This window comes from Megascapheus bottae, unplaced genomic scaffold, assembly GCF_031878675.1.
Source record: "Megascapheus bottae isolate mThoBot1 unplaced genomic scaffold, mThoBot2.hap1 HAP1_SCAFFOLD_45, whole genome shotgun sequence".
Lineage (NCBI taxonomy): Eukaryota > Metazoa > Chordata > Mammalia > Rodentia > Geomyidae > Megascapheus > Megascapheus bottae.
Window position 1 is genome coordinate 663,382 of NW_028327483.1, and position 17,904 is coordinate 681,285.

At 41.3% G+C, this 17,904-nt stretch overlaps 1 protein-coding gene across 1 annotated transcript in view; it reads left to right on the forward strand.

Moving 5' to 3' along the window:
- The window catches only part of LOC150039737 (uncharacterized), an 87,541-nt gene extending 70,677 nt beyond the window's left edge, over positions 1–16,864 (forward strand). Inside the window, 1 exon segment of the mRNA XM_090327601.1 lies at positions 16,632–16,864. Coding sequence (XP_090183727.1) covers positions 16,632–16,864 — 233 coding nt within the window.
- Positions 16,865–17,904: the final 1,040 nt, after the last annotated feature.

Below are 17,904 nucleotides of genomic sequence, written 5' to 3' on the forward strand. Positions count from 1 at the left end.
CATAATTTCCAGGTGAGTATTAAAGAGAATAGCAGTACTCAAGAAGGCAGCTAATGATCGATTTAGTCCTTACAAGGTTTGACTTAGGTCCCAAAATCAAAACATACTAAAAAAAGTAAGTAGCCTAAAAACATGCTATGTTAGTCAATTTTGTTATTAAATTTCCAGAGATGAAGGCTGATCATCTGTAGCCTGATGCCTCCTTCCAAAGCAAAAGAACTGCTAGCACAAACTTTTGTGAACATTGCCTACATGCTACAATAAAGAAGATACGTGGAAGGTGCTTAAAATATTTTTTAAATAAGATTTTCATTTATGTTGGTCTCAGTAGCTCCCTAATGTAATCCTAGCTACTCAGTAGGCTGAGATCTGAGGATCACAGTTCAAAACCATCCAGGGCACTAAAAACCTGAGACTCTTATCTCCCAATTAATCACTAGAAAATAGAAAGTGGGACTGTGGCTAAAGGGGTAAGGTGGTAGCCTTTAATTGAAGAGCTCAGGGACACTACCCAAGCCCAGATATCAAGAACATGACCCACAAAAGAAAAAGAAAAAAAATCATATATGGAGGAAAGAGGGACTGAGAAAAAGAGAAAAAATAGATACACACAGGAGAGAAAGGAAACAGACTAAAGAGAAAAATAAGTCAATGAAAAACTTGTGAGGACACCATCGGAAAGAAAAAGGAGGGAATTTGGAGCTGGTAGTTTGGCCCAGTGGTAGAGTTCTTGCCTAGCACTCACAAAGACTGAGGTTGAATTCCTTGGAAACACATTCATAGAAAACAAAAGCCAAAAGTGGTGCTGTGGCTCAAGTGGCAGAGCTCTAGTCTTGGGAAAGGCCAAGCACAGTGCTCAGGCCCTGAGGTCAAGACCCGGGCAGGCAAAAAGAAAAAAGAAACAAAAAACAGGTTTGATTCCTCGGTAGCACATACATAGAAAAGGCCAGAAATGGTGCTGGTGTTCAAGTGGTAGAGCTCTAGTATTGAATAAGACAAAGGACAGAGGCCAGGCCTTGAGTCCAAGCTCTGAGACTGACAAAAAGGAAAAAGAAAGGATTTCTAGAAATAGCATAAACTATACCATCAAGTAAAGAACTTTCAAGTAAACAAACCACTTCAAATGTCTGTATGGAGAATAATTTAAGGACAAATAGCTAACTCATTCCTCCAGAACATTTAAAGTTGTGTTTGACCACACTATTTCAGTAACTGCAGTAAAAGTTTAGTAACATCATTTAATGTTTGGCATGATGATGTGATCTCTGATGGGTTGATAGTGAAACTTTTGATAAAATTCACTACAAATCAAGGTAACAATGAAGGAAACCAATAGATGTAATTGAATTACATAACGTGTGACTACTTTTTCTCACATTAAAAAAAACTAGAAAAAACTGAAGCAAATCTGCACTAACTTAGACAGAATGTAAGATGTTATAATCGGCTAAAGCCAGAAACCATCTTTATCTGGCTTCTGAGCATGTTTTCAAAGCTGACTCTGTTTTTCAGTTTTTAATTCTTAGACAAGATTAGAGTCGTAAAATACAATGTAAAAAACAAGGTGAGAAATAAAAAGCAATACACCAGAGCTTCTTCCATTCTTTCCTGCTGTTGACATTGAACAGAAGATTCTGGAAGCATGGATGGCAGAGAAGGCAAATGAAGTGGTCAGGAAAGAACCTGTGTGATTTTGCCCCATATTCTCCTAATCAAAACATTACACAACTCCAGGTGCAGTGGCTTAGCCCTATAATTCTAGCTACTGAGGAAACTGAGACCTGAGGATTGCAGTTCAAAGCAAGACCTGACATTAAACAGTCCAATAGACTTTTTAGTCCATGAGAACTCCAATTAACCAGCAGAAAACCAGAATTAGAGCAGTGGCTCAAGGGGTAGAGAAGTAGCCTCGAGCTGAAGAGCTCAGGGACAAAGCCTACGCCCAGAGTTCAAGTGTCACACACACAAAAAAAATTACAGGAGGCAGGGGCAGGGGGGGAGAGAAATGGGAAACAAAACATTATAAAGGGTATCAATGTTTGTGAGGTAATGCACCTTCTATATGATGAATATAATGTAACTCTTCTATTAATTACAATAAAAATACATGAAAAAAATTATACATGGGATGGAAAAGCATATATCCTTCTTACAGGAGAAGAATATTTAATGGCTGAAGTTGGGAATTATACTCTTCACTAAAGATGAATCCACAGTTTATTAGAGATAGGTTTTATAAAAGCAAGTCCATTGTAAATATACATGCAGCATTTGTAGAACAACTGCATGTATAAAAACAATTCAATAACTGAAACCAATGAAAACATATTACACCTGCACTAAAACTAGATATTACTGAAAATACTCCTTAATTAGTGCTCAATTAGTGCTAAGTCTTCATATTCCCAATGATTGAGACCAGAAATGTTATGATTGCAGGGTGAGATAATTATGTTAAATCCAAGCCATTGAGGAAGGATTCAAACCGACAGCATTAAAGTCAATAGCACTCAGTGAATACAGTTAGGAGTCATTTTAATAGCTGCACAGAGACTGCTTTCCATCTTGGAACTGGTCGGAAACAGCCCCAAGCTTCAGTGGGGCTGAGCTTTCAAAAGTAATTACCACATGCAGGTTGGGTCAGGCAGGTTAAACTGGACGCTGTGATTTAAATTTTGACTATATATAATTGGTGCCAGGCATGTTGGCTCACTCTTGTAATCCTAGCTACTCAGGAGGCAAGGATCTGAGGAGTGCGGTAAAACAGGAGAGTCTTATTCCTGGGCCTTAGCTCCAGGGAAGGGTGATAGCCTGGAGTTGTAGAGATCAGGGACAGTGCCCAAGCCAAGAGTTCACCTCCCATGACCCACTAATGAAAAAGAAAATGTAAAGGACCAACACTGTACCAAGAATTACAGGCTTAGCAAGTGCCTCTTTTTAAAAACTATAACCAATTACCAAATAGTATTGAAACCAAATTACATCACTCAGATAAATCTTTTTGAACCCTCTTTAAAAGTTTCCCAAGGATCTATTTCTAGAAATAAGAATCACATCATCTACATCAGATTTCCAGTGTCAGTTTGCAAGGAAAAGAGACTGGATGAAGACGGTCTAGTATATCCATCTCACCAGATTTAGATGAAGTGTCTCCATGCCAGCTTATTTATTGTCTTCCACCATGTGTGGACTTCTAGGTTTTCCCAGTCCTCTTCTCTTGATACCTAAATACACAAGTGGTTTTAGACAGACAAATTTTCTGAAACCAATAGACCTTCACATATAAATTTCTAATACTTGTCGCCAAAATGGAGCCAAGGCAAAGAATACCCCCAAACTGGATGCCCTTTTTCTAAGCCAGTAACCACTGCTTTGAGTCTTAAAATACCAGATCTCAATTTTCTAATCAACAAGATCCTTAAAGTGCGGGTGGGGTGAGCCTGTGACTCATTCATGTAATCCTAGCTACTGAGGAGGCTGAGATCTGAGGATTGCATTTCAAAGACAGCCTAGGCAATGAGGATCCTTAGACACTTTTTTTGCCAGTTCTGCGGACACTCAGGGTCCCAGCACTACCCTTGGACATTTCTCAAGATTAGTGCTCTACCACTTGAGCCACGGCACCAATACTGGCTTTTCTGTGTATGTGGTAGTGAGGAATCGAACCCTGGTCTTTGTGCATGCTAGGCAAGCATTCTACCACTAGACCAAACTCCTGGCCGCAAGATCCAGAGACTCTTATCTCCAATTAACCACTAGAAAATAGGAAGTTGTGCTCTGGCTCCAGGGGTACGGTGGTAGCATAGAATTGAAGAGCTCAGGGGAAAAAATCCAGAACCAGGGTTAAGGCAAACATTTGTGATAAATTTACAATTTATAAATAATGTAAGGAGAAGGAAGATGCGCCAAGACAATAGGGACACTGCTTAGCTTTCTCTGACAAAAAGAGAGAACCAGGGAGTCCCACGAGCCAACTTTCTAAAGAAATCCACAACAACAAACTCAAAAAGCAACGGAGAAGGAATCAAACCGGAAAAGAAATCCAGATAAAGCTCACATCCAACTTTCTCAAAGAATTCGGAACGCGAGGACCCCTCCCCCACCTCTCCCCAAAGCGGAAAGCGGCAGCTGGTGCCCGACCAAGCCACGAAAAGCGGCTTGAGCTGGCACCGGCTTCACGCTGGGAAAGCGGGGGCGGGCACCGGCTCTAACCCACGAAAAGCGGCGGCAGTGGAGGGCACCAGGCTGCGAGCCCAACAGCTGCAGAAACCAGCACAGAACCGGGCCAGCGAACGGCGGAAGCAGCAGAACCCAGACGCAGAACCAGAACAGCAAGCAGCTGAACCCAGACGCAGAACACAGGCAGGCGGCGGCGGAGACCCAAGGGGAGTTAAAGACTCCCTACCACTGTGGAGCACCCGCAGATGGACGCAGAGGCGTGAGAAATACAGCGCACCCCCAAACACATCGGGAAAGCAGAGCGGGTGCCAAGCAATAGAACTTAACTCAGACCCCAACACCCCGCCGAGAAAGACTGGCAGGAGCAGGGGGGCAAGGAATTTAGAATCCTGTCCCTCCCCTCAACAGCCCCCTCCCTCTGGCCATTGATTGGAGATTGACAGGCGGGCTACCCATAAGACCCAGCACCCCACCAAGGGAGGCTGGGCTGTCCCAACTCCCACCTGCCCAACGGGCTCAACCCCCAGCCCTCTGACTGGAGACTGACAAGCGGGCGGACCCTAAGACTCAGTACCCCACCAGGGGAGGCGGAGCTGTCCCAGCTCCCACCCGCCCATCAGGCTCCTCTCCCAGGCCACTGGATCTGGAGAGTGGAGGGCTTTGAGGCCCTGCCTTACTACAGTGGGTAGGGGGTGCGGGTAAATAGGAGCCAGCATCTGCCCCCCCTCAATTAACGAGTGGGGTATCCTCCAGCTGGGAATCCTGAGCAAGACACCACCAAGGGGCCCCCCACAGTCACAGACTCTGACAAAGCAATGGAAACACAGCAGAGATCTGAAGGGCCAACCAGCAGCCAAGCTCCCCTTCTGAGAACCAAAAAGGCGCAGCTCCGCCCTTGGAGCCACGTCCCCAGCTGGGCCCCGCCCCTGGGAACAGAGGGGTCTCCTGCTGCTCCTGCTGAGAGCTCCTGAAACTCTCAATCCCCACACCCTTGGCTTGGGGCCGCCCCTGGAAGCAGCACAGGAAAACGTCCCCCAACCGCGCTCAGACGGAAGCTCGCAGATCCATCCCATGGTCCACTGTGAGGCCACTGGTTGGGCTAAGAGCTAGTCGCGCAGCAACACATAAGTTCTATTCTAATACTTTCCAAACTTTGTACTCAAATACTCTACCTACTTACCCCCTGACCTCTCTCATTCTATTTTTCTATCTCTGGACCTCTGCTCCTATTTCAACCCTTATACTGCATAGATCTACACTTGATGGCTGTTGAGCAACATTGTATATCTAGGTGTTTAATTATTCTCTAGGCTCAGAGGGACTTAAAGACAATAGAGATTGGATTGAGAGGCTTATTGTTTTGGATATAAATCGCTTATCAGTGAATAATTAGACTAGTCGTTAACTGCACAAAAAGAAAGAGTGATAACACCAATCAAAACTTGTGAACATCTAGAGTATGCCAGCTACAGAGGTCTAGGTTGGTTATATCTGAAAAACTATAATCGTGTTTAGTATTAATCTTGCTCCCATTTTCAAATGGGCAGAAGAAGAAACTCAAGAAAAATGTCAAATCAAGAAACAACACCTCCCACCTCCCCCACCCAATGTAAACACCCAATGGAACAGTCACTGGCAAGCCTAGAGGAGAGTCTTCCAAGTGCTGTACAAATGCAATTGATAAATATCAATAATGAAAAATGTGAAAATATAAAGAAAGAGATAAGGGAGGAAGCCATATCTGAACAAGAGGAAACCATAAACAAGGTGATAAGTGAAAAAGAAGGAGCCATAAAGGAAGCCAAAATAAAGGCTGTTCAAAGAAAGATGGATGAATTCATAGTATCCACAAATAAAAAGGTGACCGAACTCCAGCAAATGTTCAAAGAAAATAAAGCTACTGAGCTAACCACTCAAATGGAAATCAAGGAGCTAAAGAAATCCATACACGATCTAAAAGAAGAGAGCAAGGCATCAAAAATGAGCAATTAGTAGCAAGGGAGATGAAAAATAAAGTAGATAGCTTTGATAGCAGGTTAGACAATGCAGAGGAGAGAATTTCCGGGGCTGAAGATAATTTAGTTATTATAGAGAAAGAACAGAAAATGAGTCAATCCAATTCTAGGAAAAATGAGAGAGTGCTTCAGGAGGTCCAAGATACAATTAGGAAGCCTAATTTAAGGCTAATTGGTATTGAGGAGGGTCTGGAGAAAGAGGTCAATGGTATTGGAAATATACTTCAGGGAATCATCTCAGAGAATTTCCCAGATATCCAGAAGGGCAGACCCATCCAGATACAAGAAGCTTTTAGAACCCCAAACAGACCTGACCAGAAAAGAACATCTCACTGCCACATCGTAATCCGAACTGGATCAATAGAAACCAAACAAAGGATCCTAAAGGCAGCCAGGGAAAAGGGTTCAGTAACCTATAAAGGAAAACCAATCAGAATAACCCCAGATTACTCAGCAGAGACCATGCAAGCAAGAAGTGACTGGAAGCATATATGTCATGCCCTTAAGTCAAATAACTACCAACCAAGAATACTGTACCCAGCTAAGCTCTCATTCATAACTGAGGGAACAATAAAAACATTCCATTCCAGGGAAAAGCTGCAACAATATGTCGCAACAAAACCAACACTACAGAGAATTCTGAAAGATGTTCTATACATAGAAAACCAAAATAAAGGCAATATAGGGAAAGAAATGGCACCTAAACAGCATACCACCTAAGGACCACAAGAACTGTCAAGACACAGGCCCAAATAAAAGCTTTTAAAAATGGTAGGACCTAATAAACATCTCTCAATCCTAACTCTCAATATCAATGGATTCAACTCTCCAATTAAATGGCATAGGCTGTCTAGTTGGATCCAAAAGCAAGAGCCCTCGTTCTGCTGTCTTCAAGAGACATATCTTACCCCAAAAAACAAGCATCTTTTAAAAGTGAGAGGTTGGAATAAACTCTATCAAGCTAACGGCCCCCATAAACAGGCTGGAGTTACCATCCTCATATCAGATAAAATAGACTTCAAACCAAAATTAGTAAAAAAAAGACAAAGAAGGTTACTACATACTACTAAAGGGATCTTTCCTCCAGGAAGACATAACGATCCTAAATATTTACACACCCAATCCCGGAGCTCCAAACTTCATCCAGCAAACTTTACTTACACTGAAACCATACATAGATCGAAATACAGTGATTGTCGGTGACTTTAACACACCACTTTCACCTATGGACAGATCAACAAGGCAAAAACTCAACAGAGAAACCTTAGAACTGAACAACTATATAGACCAACTAGATCTAACAGACATCTGCAGAATATTCCACCCAGCAACAACACAATATACGTTTTTCTCAGCAGCACATGGAACATTTTCCAAAATAGATCACATCTTAGGCCATAAAACAAACCTGGACAGATTCAGAAACACAGAAATTATTCCATGCACACTCTCAGACCACAAAGGCATCAAACTGGAACTGAACACACATCTCCACCAACGAAAACCCTGTAACTCATGGAGACTGAACAACACATTGTTGAATCACCAATGGGTCATCGAAGAGATCAGAACAGAAATCCAACAGTTTATGAAATTTAACAGTAAGGAGCACACAAAATACCAACTCCTTTGGGACACAGCAAAGGCAGTACTCAGAGGAAAATTTATAGCGCTGAGTGCCTACAACAACAAGTTGGAAAAATTGCAAACCAACAAGTTAATGTCCCACCTTAAGCTCCTGGAAAAAGAGCAACAAACCAACCCTAATCCCAGTAGAAGAAAGCAAATAATTAAAATCAAAGCAGAATTAAATGATTTGGAATCCAAAAAAACTATAGAAAGAATCAACAAAACAAGGAGTGGTTCTTTGAAAGAATTAACAAAATTGACAAGCCCTTAGCAAATCTTACCAAAAAAAGAAGAGAGCATATCAAAATAAACAAAATCACAGATGAAAATGGTAATATCACGACAGAAATTACCAAGATCCAGAATATCACGAGGGAATACTTCTCAAAACTTTATGCCAACAAATTTGAGAATCTAGATGAAATGGATGACTTCCTAGACAATATTAACATACCCACACTGAACCAAGAAGAACTAAGCCAACTCAACAGGCCTATTTCAAGCTCTGAAATAGAAATGGCAATTAGAGAACTTCCACCTAAGAAAAGCCCAGGGCCAGATGGATTCACGGCTGAATTCTATAAGGTCTTCAAAGCAGAGCTCACACCAATACTCCTCAAGCTCTTCAACGAAATTGAAAATGAAGGTTCCTTACCAAACTCATTCTATGAAGCCAGTATAACCCTCATCCCCAAACCAGACAGAGATTCATCAAAGAAAGAGAACTATAGACCTATATCTTTGATGAACATCGATGCAAAACTTCTCAACAAAATACTGGCCAACCGTTACAACAACTCATCAAAAAAATTATACACTATGATCAAACTGGATTCATCAGAGGGAAGCAAAGCTGGTTCAACATACGCAAATCAATTAATATAATTCAAGACATCAACAGGAGCAAAGACAAAAATCACATGATTGTCTCAATAGACACGGAAAAGGCATTTGACAAGATCCAACACCCCTTTATGTTAAAAGCTCTAAAGAAACTAGGAATCCATGGAACATTCCTCAATGTAATAAAGGCTGTGTATGAGAAACCTACTGCTAGTATTACACTTAATGGTGAAAATCTAAAGCCATTCCCTCTAAAATCAGGAACCAGACAAGGATGCCCACTCTCTCCACTCCTCTTTAACATAGTACTAGAATTCCTAGCCAGTGCAATAAGGCAAGAAGCAAGCATAAAGGGGATCCAAGTAGGGAAAGAGGAAATAAAACTATCCCTCTTTGCAGATGACATGATTCTGTATTTAAAGGATCGTATAGACTCTACTCCCAAGCTCCTTGAGCTGATCCAAAGCTTTGGAAGGGTAGCAGGCTATAAAATCAACCCTCAAAAATCAACTGCCTTGCTTTATGCCAACAGTGAGAGGAACGAAGCAATAATCAGGAAAGAACTCCTTTCATAATAGCCTCAAAGAAAATAAAGTACCTAGGAATTAGCTTAACTAAGAATGTAAAGGACCTTTTTGACGAAAACTTTAAAACCCTAAAAAAGGAAATTAAAGCAGAACTAAGGAAATGGAAAAACCACCCATGCTCCTGGATTGGAAGAATCAACATTGTGAAAATGACAATCTTGCCAAGAGCTATCTACAAATTCAATGCAATACCCATTAACATACCAATGTCATTCTTTAAAGAAATAGAAGAGGCAATCCAAAATTTCATATGGAATAATAAAAGACACCATATAGCATAAACACTTCGTAGCAGAAAGAACAGCGCTGGAGCAATTTCAATTCCAAACTTTAGACTCTATTACAGAGCTATAATTCTCAAAACAGCTTGGTACTGGCACAGGAACAGGCCTGAAGACTAATGGAATAGAACTGTGAACCCAGATATTAAACCACAGACCTATGGCCACCTAATCTTTGACAAGGGAGCCAAAAAAATAGAATGGAAGAAAGACAGCCTCTTCAACAAGTTGTGCTGGCAGAACTGGTTAAGCACCTGCAGAAAACTAAAGCTGGATCCTTCTTTGTCACCTTGCACTAGAATTAACTCCAAATGGATCAAAGACCTGGAGGTAAAAGCTGACACACTGAAAACTTTACAGGAAGGAATAGGAGATACACTAGGCCTCCTTGGCACAGGTCGAAACTTTCTTAATAAGGACCAAGAATCACAACAAATCAGAAAAAGCCTGGATAAGTGGGACTGCATTAAACTGCAGAGCTTTTGGATGGCAAAGGACATAGCTACTAAACTAATCAGGAAGCCTACAGTGTGGGAGAAGATCTTCACCAACCAAACAACGGACAAAGGCCTCATATCTAAAATATATCAACAACTCAAAAAATTGAATCACTCCAAAACTAACCTCCAAAGTAACAACCATCCCATTAAAAAATGGGCCAAAGACTTAAAGAGAGTCTTCTCTGAAGAAGAAACAAAAATGGCCTATAGACACCTGAAGAAATACTCAACATCTCTGGTCATAAAAGAAATGCAAATCAAAACAACTCTAAGATTCCACCTCACTCCAGCTAGAATGGCCAGGATCAGAAAAACGAATGACAACAGATGCTGGAGGGGATGTGGCCAGGAGGGATCACTACTACACTGTTGGTGGGAGTGCAAACTCGTTCAACCACTATGGAAAGCAGTGTGGCAGTGCCTCAAAAGGCTAAACATAGAACTCCCCTATGACCCAGCAATTCCACTACTTGGCATCTACCCAACCATCCAGAAACAAGGACATACTAAACCCACTAGCAGAACAATGTTCATTGCAGCACTATTCACCATAGCAAAGATATGGAACCAACCTAGATGTCCCTCAGTTGATGAGTGGATCAACAAGTTGTCATATTTGTACACAATGGAATTTTATACAGCTGTCAGAAAGAATGACATCTCCCCATTTGTTAGGAAATGGAAAGACTTAGAAAAAATCGTATTAAGTGAAGTAAGCCAGACTCAAAGGAACATAGGCTCAATGGTTTCCCTCATTCGTCATAATCAGTAGAAATCTTGGGCTCTACTAGCAGAGATTTGCAATAGAGCAAAATCTTGATACATAAGGACATATGATGTGAAGCTAATTGAAAGGACCTCCAGGATAGTGAAACAAAAGCCATATAATGAATAATTGTTCTTAATGTACTATGTTGTCTCTCATCTCCTTTGCTGTCCCTTGGTTATCTCATATTGGTATAGTATCTCACTTTGTTATCTGATATAGTGAATTTATTTTTATTTGGATATTTGAAATTTGATAGGGAAAGGGGGAAAACCAAGACGGGTGGGGGGTGTTGGGGGGAGTTAAACGGGTACCAAGACATGTGAAAGGGTATCAATGTATGTGAATTAATGCACCTTCTATCTGGCAAATATCATGTAACCCTTTTACTAATTACAATAAAAAAGTCAAAAAAAACAAAAAAACAACCCCCCCCCAAAAAAAAAAACAAAAGAAAAAAGAAATAATGTAAGGAGAGTCAGTTCTCTTTACACTGGTATAAACAATAAAACACTTAGGAAGAAGTATATCCAAAATGTAACCTTGAGCAAGGAAAATTACCCTGCACAGCTAATCTTGAAAGCATCCTGCTTTTTGCATAATCTCTCTTGCCACTGAGGAATTTTCTTTTAAGTAAAGAAATTATTAGTTTGTTTTATAGCTGTTGTCAACTTCAAGTCAATTTATGATCTTCATTTTCATGTGGAATAGCTCAGGTTCACAAAAAAAGGCAATGAGAAACCAAAAACTCAAAGGCTGAATATCAGGTGTGACTGTTTCTTACACAATATTTCCTAATTATGCTGTGCGTAAAGAATCATATTAAAGCTGAAAATGGTGGCTCACCCGTGTAATTCTAGCTACTCAGGAGGCTGAAATCTGAGCATCAAGGTTTAAATCCAGCCATGGCACACAAGGATCTGAGACTCTTATTTCATAATAAAATCTAGAGAACTGGAAATGGAGGTTGGCTCAAGGGTAGGGTGGTAGAATCGAGGTAAACAACTCAGGGACAATTCCCAAGCCCAAGTGTAGGGGAGTAGCCTTGAGATGAAGACCACAGGGACAGCTCCCAGGCCTAGTTCAACGTCCATGATCCACAAAAAAAAAGAAAACAATAATAAGCTGGACTTGATGGCTCACACTTATAATCCTAGCTTTTTAGACTAAGATATGAGCATCATGTTTCAAGCCAGCCTGTATACTAAAGTCCAAGAGACTCTTATTTCCATTTAACTATTAGGAAAGCAGAAGTGCCACTGTGGCTCAAAGGGTAGGGTGGTAGTCTTGAGCTGAAGGCCTCAGGGACAGATCCCAGGCCCAGAGTCCTGCCTCACAACTGACCGTAAAAAAAGAAATCATAATAAGCCTTTAAGAGAGAAGCATAGGATCTCAGATGAAAGGGAATGAAACAAGAGATTTATTCCAGCCAGGTGTGGTGGCTCACGCTCTAGTCCTAGCTACTCAGGAGGCTGAGATTTGAGGATTGAGGTATAAGCCAGCCCCAGAACTAAAATCTGTGGGACTCATCTCCAATTAACCACCAGAAAACCAAAAGTGGCACTGTAGCTCCAGTGGTAGAGTGTTAGTATTGAACTGAAGTGTTCAGGGACAGCACCCTGACCCAGAGTTCAAACCCCACAACTGACAAAAAAAAACAAACGAACAAAACATTTATTTCACAGTGCAATGGATGAGTTTGGGAAGATAAGTCTTTGCTACCCTTGACATGTAGACTAGATTTACTGAGAGGAACTTCTAGGATCAGACAAGAGGTAGGAATTCAAAACAACATAGGCCATACAAAATGAAAAGAAAGAACAGACTGGTTTGAGGCAATCAATCAAGCTTCACATCAGCATAGACCTACCCCAAACTTCATTTTTCTACCCACATTCACCCAGATTTCCCCAAACCACTCTCTTTTTGAAGAGCTATGGATATGATATTCTGTGCTCTATGAAACCCCTGTGAGGAAACAGTACAGAAGTAAGCTGAAGAAATTATTAAAGAAAAGGCAAGGGCAGTTAATGAACTATGTTATCTCTCATCTCTTTTGCTGCCCCGTGGTTATCTCATATTGTTACAGCATTTTATCTTGTTTTCTGATATATTGTATATATGCTTATTTGATTATTTGAAATTGGACAGGGAAAGGGAAAACAAGATGAGGAACAGGGGTCGGGGGAGGGAAATGGAGACCAAGACATGAGAAAGGGTATCAATATTTATGAGGTAATGTACCTTTTATCTGGTGAATGTAATGGAACCCTTCTATTAATTATAATAAGTATATATGAAAACAAATAAAGTGCAAAATAAAGCATGGTAAAAAAAAAAGAAGAAAAGAAAAGGAAAAGCCAGGAGTTAGGCCTAGTGATAGAGTCCTTTCCTAGTATGCATGACAACTTGGGTTCAATTCCTTGGTACCAAAATGACTGAGGCTCTTATCTCCAATTAACTTCTAGAAAAGAGGAAGTGGGACTTGGTTTTCAGATACAGCTGAAGCCTTGAGCTGAAGAGCTCAAGGAGAGATTCCAGACCAATTTCAAGCCACATGACCCCCACACACACACAAAAAAAATCTAAAATTTCCTATTTTGGTTTATTTTATTTGTATTCAATAATATATTGTATATATACACACACATATATTTATATATACACATTCACAAATGTATATACATGCAATATATATTGTATATATATATTATACTTATAAATCTCATTTGTATTGAAAAGAGGGCATTGTAATTGTCCTCTGGTGTCTCATGGCTGTATTATTCTAGCTATTCCAAAATCTGAGAATTGGACTAGGAGTTTGGCCTACTGTTAAGTACTTACCTAGCATGCAAGAAGACCCAGGTTCGATTCTTGGGTACCACATACCTAGAAAAAGCCAGAAGTAGTGCTGTGGCTAAAGGAGTAGAACTCTAGCCTTGAGAAAGACCAAGGGAAGTGCTCAGGCCCTGAATTTGAGTACTACAACTGGCAACAAAAATAAAACTGTCACAGTGGTTCACACCTGTAATCCTACCTACTCAAGAGGCTGAGATCTGTGGATCAAGATTCAAAGCCAGCCTGGGCACAAAAGGACCGGACACTCTTTTTTTTTTTGCCAGTCCTGGGCTTGAGCTCAGGGCCTGAGCCTTGTCCTTGGACTTTCTCAAGGCTAGAGCTCTACCACTTGAGCCTCAGCACCACTTCTGGCTTTTTTCTATATGTGGTACTGAGGAATCGAACCCGGCTCTTCATGCATGCTAGGCAAGCACTTTAACCACTAGGCCAAACTCCCGGCCCCAGAGACCTGACACTCTTATCTCCAATTAACCTGTAGAAAGATGGAAAGTAGGGTTTGGCTCAAGACAATGGCAGTAGTCCGGCGTTCAAGAGCTCAGGGCAGTGCCCAGGCCCCTGTGTAATGCAGTAGCCTTGAGCTTAAGATCTTAGGTTCAGGATAGTGCTCAAGCAGAGTTCAAACAACAGAACTCGCAAAAAAAATCTGAGGATTGCAGATTGAATTCAGGTACAGCAAGAAAGTCTGGGAGACTCTGATATACAAAAAAAAAATCACCAACAACAAAAAACAAAACAAAACCAAAACCCTAAAGAAAAACAGCTGGAAGTGAAGATGTAGGTTAAGGGATACAACAGGTAGAACATTAGATTTGAGCAAAAGAAGATTTTAGGCAGTGCCCACAGTTTGACATCAAGAACCAGGACAAGTGCACAGAAAATGGCAATGTATTGTATTAATACACACACGTATATGTATATGAATATGAATATGAATATATTCCAGTCCTTGAGCTTGAACTTAGGGCCTGGGAACTGTCCTTGAACACATTTTACTTCAACGTTAGGGTTCTAGCACTTGAACCATAGCAACACTTTCAGCGTTTATTCTATACGAAGTACTGAAGAATCGAACTAAGGGGTTCATGAAAGCTAGGCAAGGACTCTGTCACTAGATCATTATGTCACACTCCTGACCCCTTAAATTACAATTCATCAAAAGTTTCTGAAGAAAAGTTCAGGCTTTCACTCCATTTCAACTGACATAAAATGCACTAAGTAAACTAGGCTCATCCCTGAGCTAAAGCCCAGGACTGGCAAAAAAAAATGACATGGCTCCAGTAAAATAGGATCGTAATTGTAGTGGAAAAATTTTAATTTTTAAAACATATACCATGTAGAATATCCATGCTCATAACAGGAAAAAGTTGCAAAAGCCATAGAAAGTGCAGAGGATGAATATGAGAACAACCTGCTTCTCTTTCTTTCTTTCTTTCTTTCTTTCTTTCTTTCTTTCTTTCTTTCTTTCTTTCTTTCTCTCTCTCTCTCTTTCTCTCTCTCTCTCTCTCTCTCTCTCTCTCTCTCTCTCTCTCTCTCTCTCTTTCTTTCTTTCTTTTTTGTTGATTGTGGAACATGAACTCTAAGCCTGGGCACTGTCCCTGAGTTCTTCAGTTCAACACTACTGCCCTTCCCCTTGAGCCACAGTTTCAGTTTTTGAGTTATAGTGGTTAATTAGAGATAAGACTCTTCCAGATTTTACTGACCGGATGAGCATTGAACCGGGCTCAGCAGATCTCAGACTCCTGAGTGGCTAGGATTATGGATATATGTTGGGGGCCGAATAATGTCATGTCTAATAACTTTCTGCTGAGGCTTGTAGTAGGGATAAAACATGTGGACCTCTTTGTCCTGTCCATCTTGTGTACTGATAGGCTCCCTCACCCAATATAAGGAGGAGGGATTTAAGGAATAAAGAGAGAGAGATCTTCCTGCCTTGCTGAAGCTGCGTGGCATCTCTGTTCATACTCCGGGATAAGAAAGCTTGGTGCGGAAGGACATTGGGCCCCTTCCTCTCGCTGCTTGGCCTGGTTGGGGTGTGTTTTTCCCCATCCCCCTACTAGTAGAGAGGGACCAGTGATGAAGGACCCCGACATACTGGCGCCCAACGATGGGCACAAAAGAGGCATGAAAGGGCATGAGAGTGCTTAAAAAGAAAAAGACTGAAAAACCAGAGAAACGTGAAAAAAACATAAAGAAGGCAACCCTCCCCCAAAAAAGCTGCAACTAAATAATTTTAACAGATTCCCAGATCACCTCCGAAGTGCAGGTCACTTCAGGTATGGTAGGGAGGAACCTCGTGGAGGGCAAGGCAATAATTATTCCCAGATCACCTCCGAAGCACAGGTCACTTAGGGCATGGTAGGGAGTAACCTCGCAGAGGGTGAGGCAATGTCCCAGGTAGGGAGGAACCTCGCGGGAGTCTCTGGCCAGAGCAGAGTAAGGGCGATGCTATTTTAGAAAAGAACCAAATAAGTTCAGACCGGAAAGACCGCAAATGTGTGTGTGAAAGAATTTTGGAATAGAACTGAGATGGGTTCAGACTGGAACGACCGCGAATGTGTGTATAAAAGGGAACGAATGTGTGTAAAGAGATTTTAGAATAGAACCGAATGGGTTCAGACTGGAATGACTGCGAATGTGTGTGTGAAAGGAGTTTTGATAAAAAATAAAACAAAACAAACAAACAAAAAAAAAAGTTGGAATAATGGGTTCAGATGTTTCTAAGTACTGAATGGTTAGAGTTATAAAAGATTTACTTAAAGCTAATGGTACTGCAGTAAAAGAAACCACGGTTGAGACTTATGTGGATATGATAGCAAAAGTAAGTCCTTGGTTTTTAAAGGAATGACTTCTTAATGTGCCGCAATGGGATTTACATAAATTAGATTTGGAGAAAGCGCTGAAACAGGGAGACCTCCCCCAAGGAACATTTCCTATGTGGCAACTTAATCGGGAATGCTTACTTTCGTCCAAAGAACCAGTTAAAAAACAGGTGAAAAGAAGCGCAGAGACGCTTGAAGGAATATTTGAGAGAGAAATGAGTAAGCAGGAGGGGGAAGAATTAAGTGGTAGCGATTTAGAAAGCCTGTGCTCAGGTGCGGAATTACAAAATAAGGAGCCGCTGCCCATAGTTCAGCCATCTGCGCCTCCGTGGGAGGAGCCAACAGCTAGCCTCACCCAATCCATCCACAAGTTACTAAACGAGTAGAAGCATTAGAAATGGGGGATGGATGGGATTTTCCAGTGTTTGAGGATCAAAATCGGGTGAGATTTCATCAACCAATAGATATTAAAACTGTTAATCAGCTAAAGGAATCCATTATGGCTTATGGACCCCAAGCGCCTTTCACTATTAGTATGTTAGACTCATTGGTAAATTTAAATTTGGTTCCCGATGATTGAAAAAAAATATGTAAGGCAGTGCTGAGTGGAGGACAATATTTGATTTGGAAGACTGGCTGGCAAGAGTTATCTTTAGAAATGGCACGTAGAAATGCTGCAGCCGTTTTCCCACAAAGAAATATTGAGATGCTTACAGGTGAGGGTCAGTATGCCACGTTAGAGGCACAGCTTCAGTATGAACCAGGAACATATGCGCAGATTGCTACTGCAGCTATAGAGCATGGAAGACCTTACAAGGTTCTGGTGATGTGCAAGGTAATCTCTCAAAAGTTCTTCAGGGACCTAACGAGCCTTATGCAGATTTCATAGATAGACTCATTCAAACAGCCAGTGGTGTCTTTGGCGACGCTGACACTGCGATGCCATTAATACTTCAGCTGGCATTTGAAAATGCAAACAAATGGTGTCAAGCTGCCTTAAGGCCATGGAAAGGGAAAAAGGATTTATCAGTTTACATAAAAGTCTGCAGAGACATTAATGATGCAGTGGTCATAGGACAGGTGATTGAGGCAGCCACGAGGGGTGTATCTCCCTTGGGCCCTGCAGGGGGAGCTAGACAAAAAACTTGTTTTCACTGCGGACAATTAGGACATTTTGAGAAGCAATGTGCTAATAAGGTGTTCCAAAGAGCTTCGGTGGTGAAGACAGAAAGATCCCCAGTGCAAAGGATCTGTTCAAAGTGTAGAAGGGGTAAACATTGGGTAAATAAGTGTAGACCTGTCACTGATATTAATGAGAACCTGGTAAATAGGCCCGAGTCAAAAAATGGAAGGCAGAGCTCTTTGCCTCGGGGCCCACAAATGTACAGGGCTATGGAGATTCCAGTACGCTGTACTCCAGGCATAA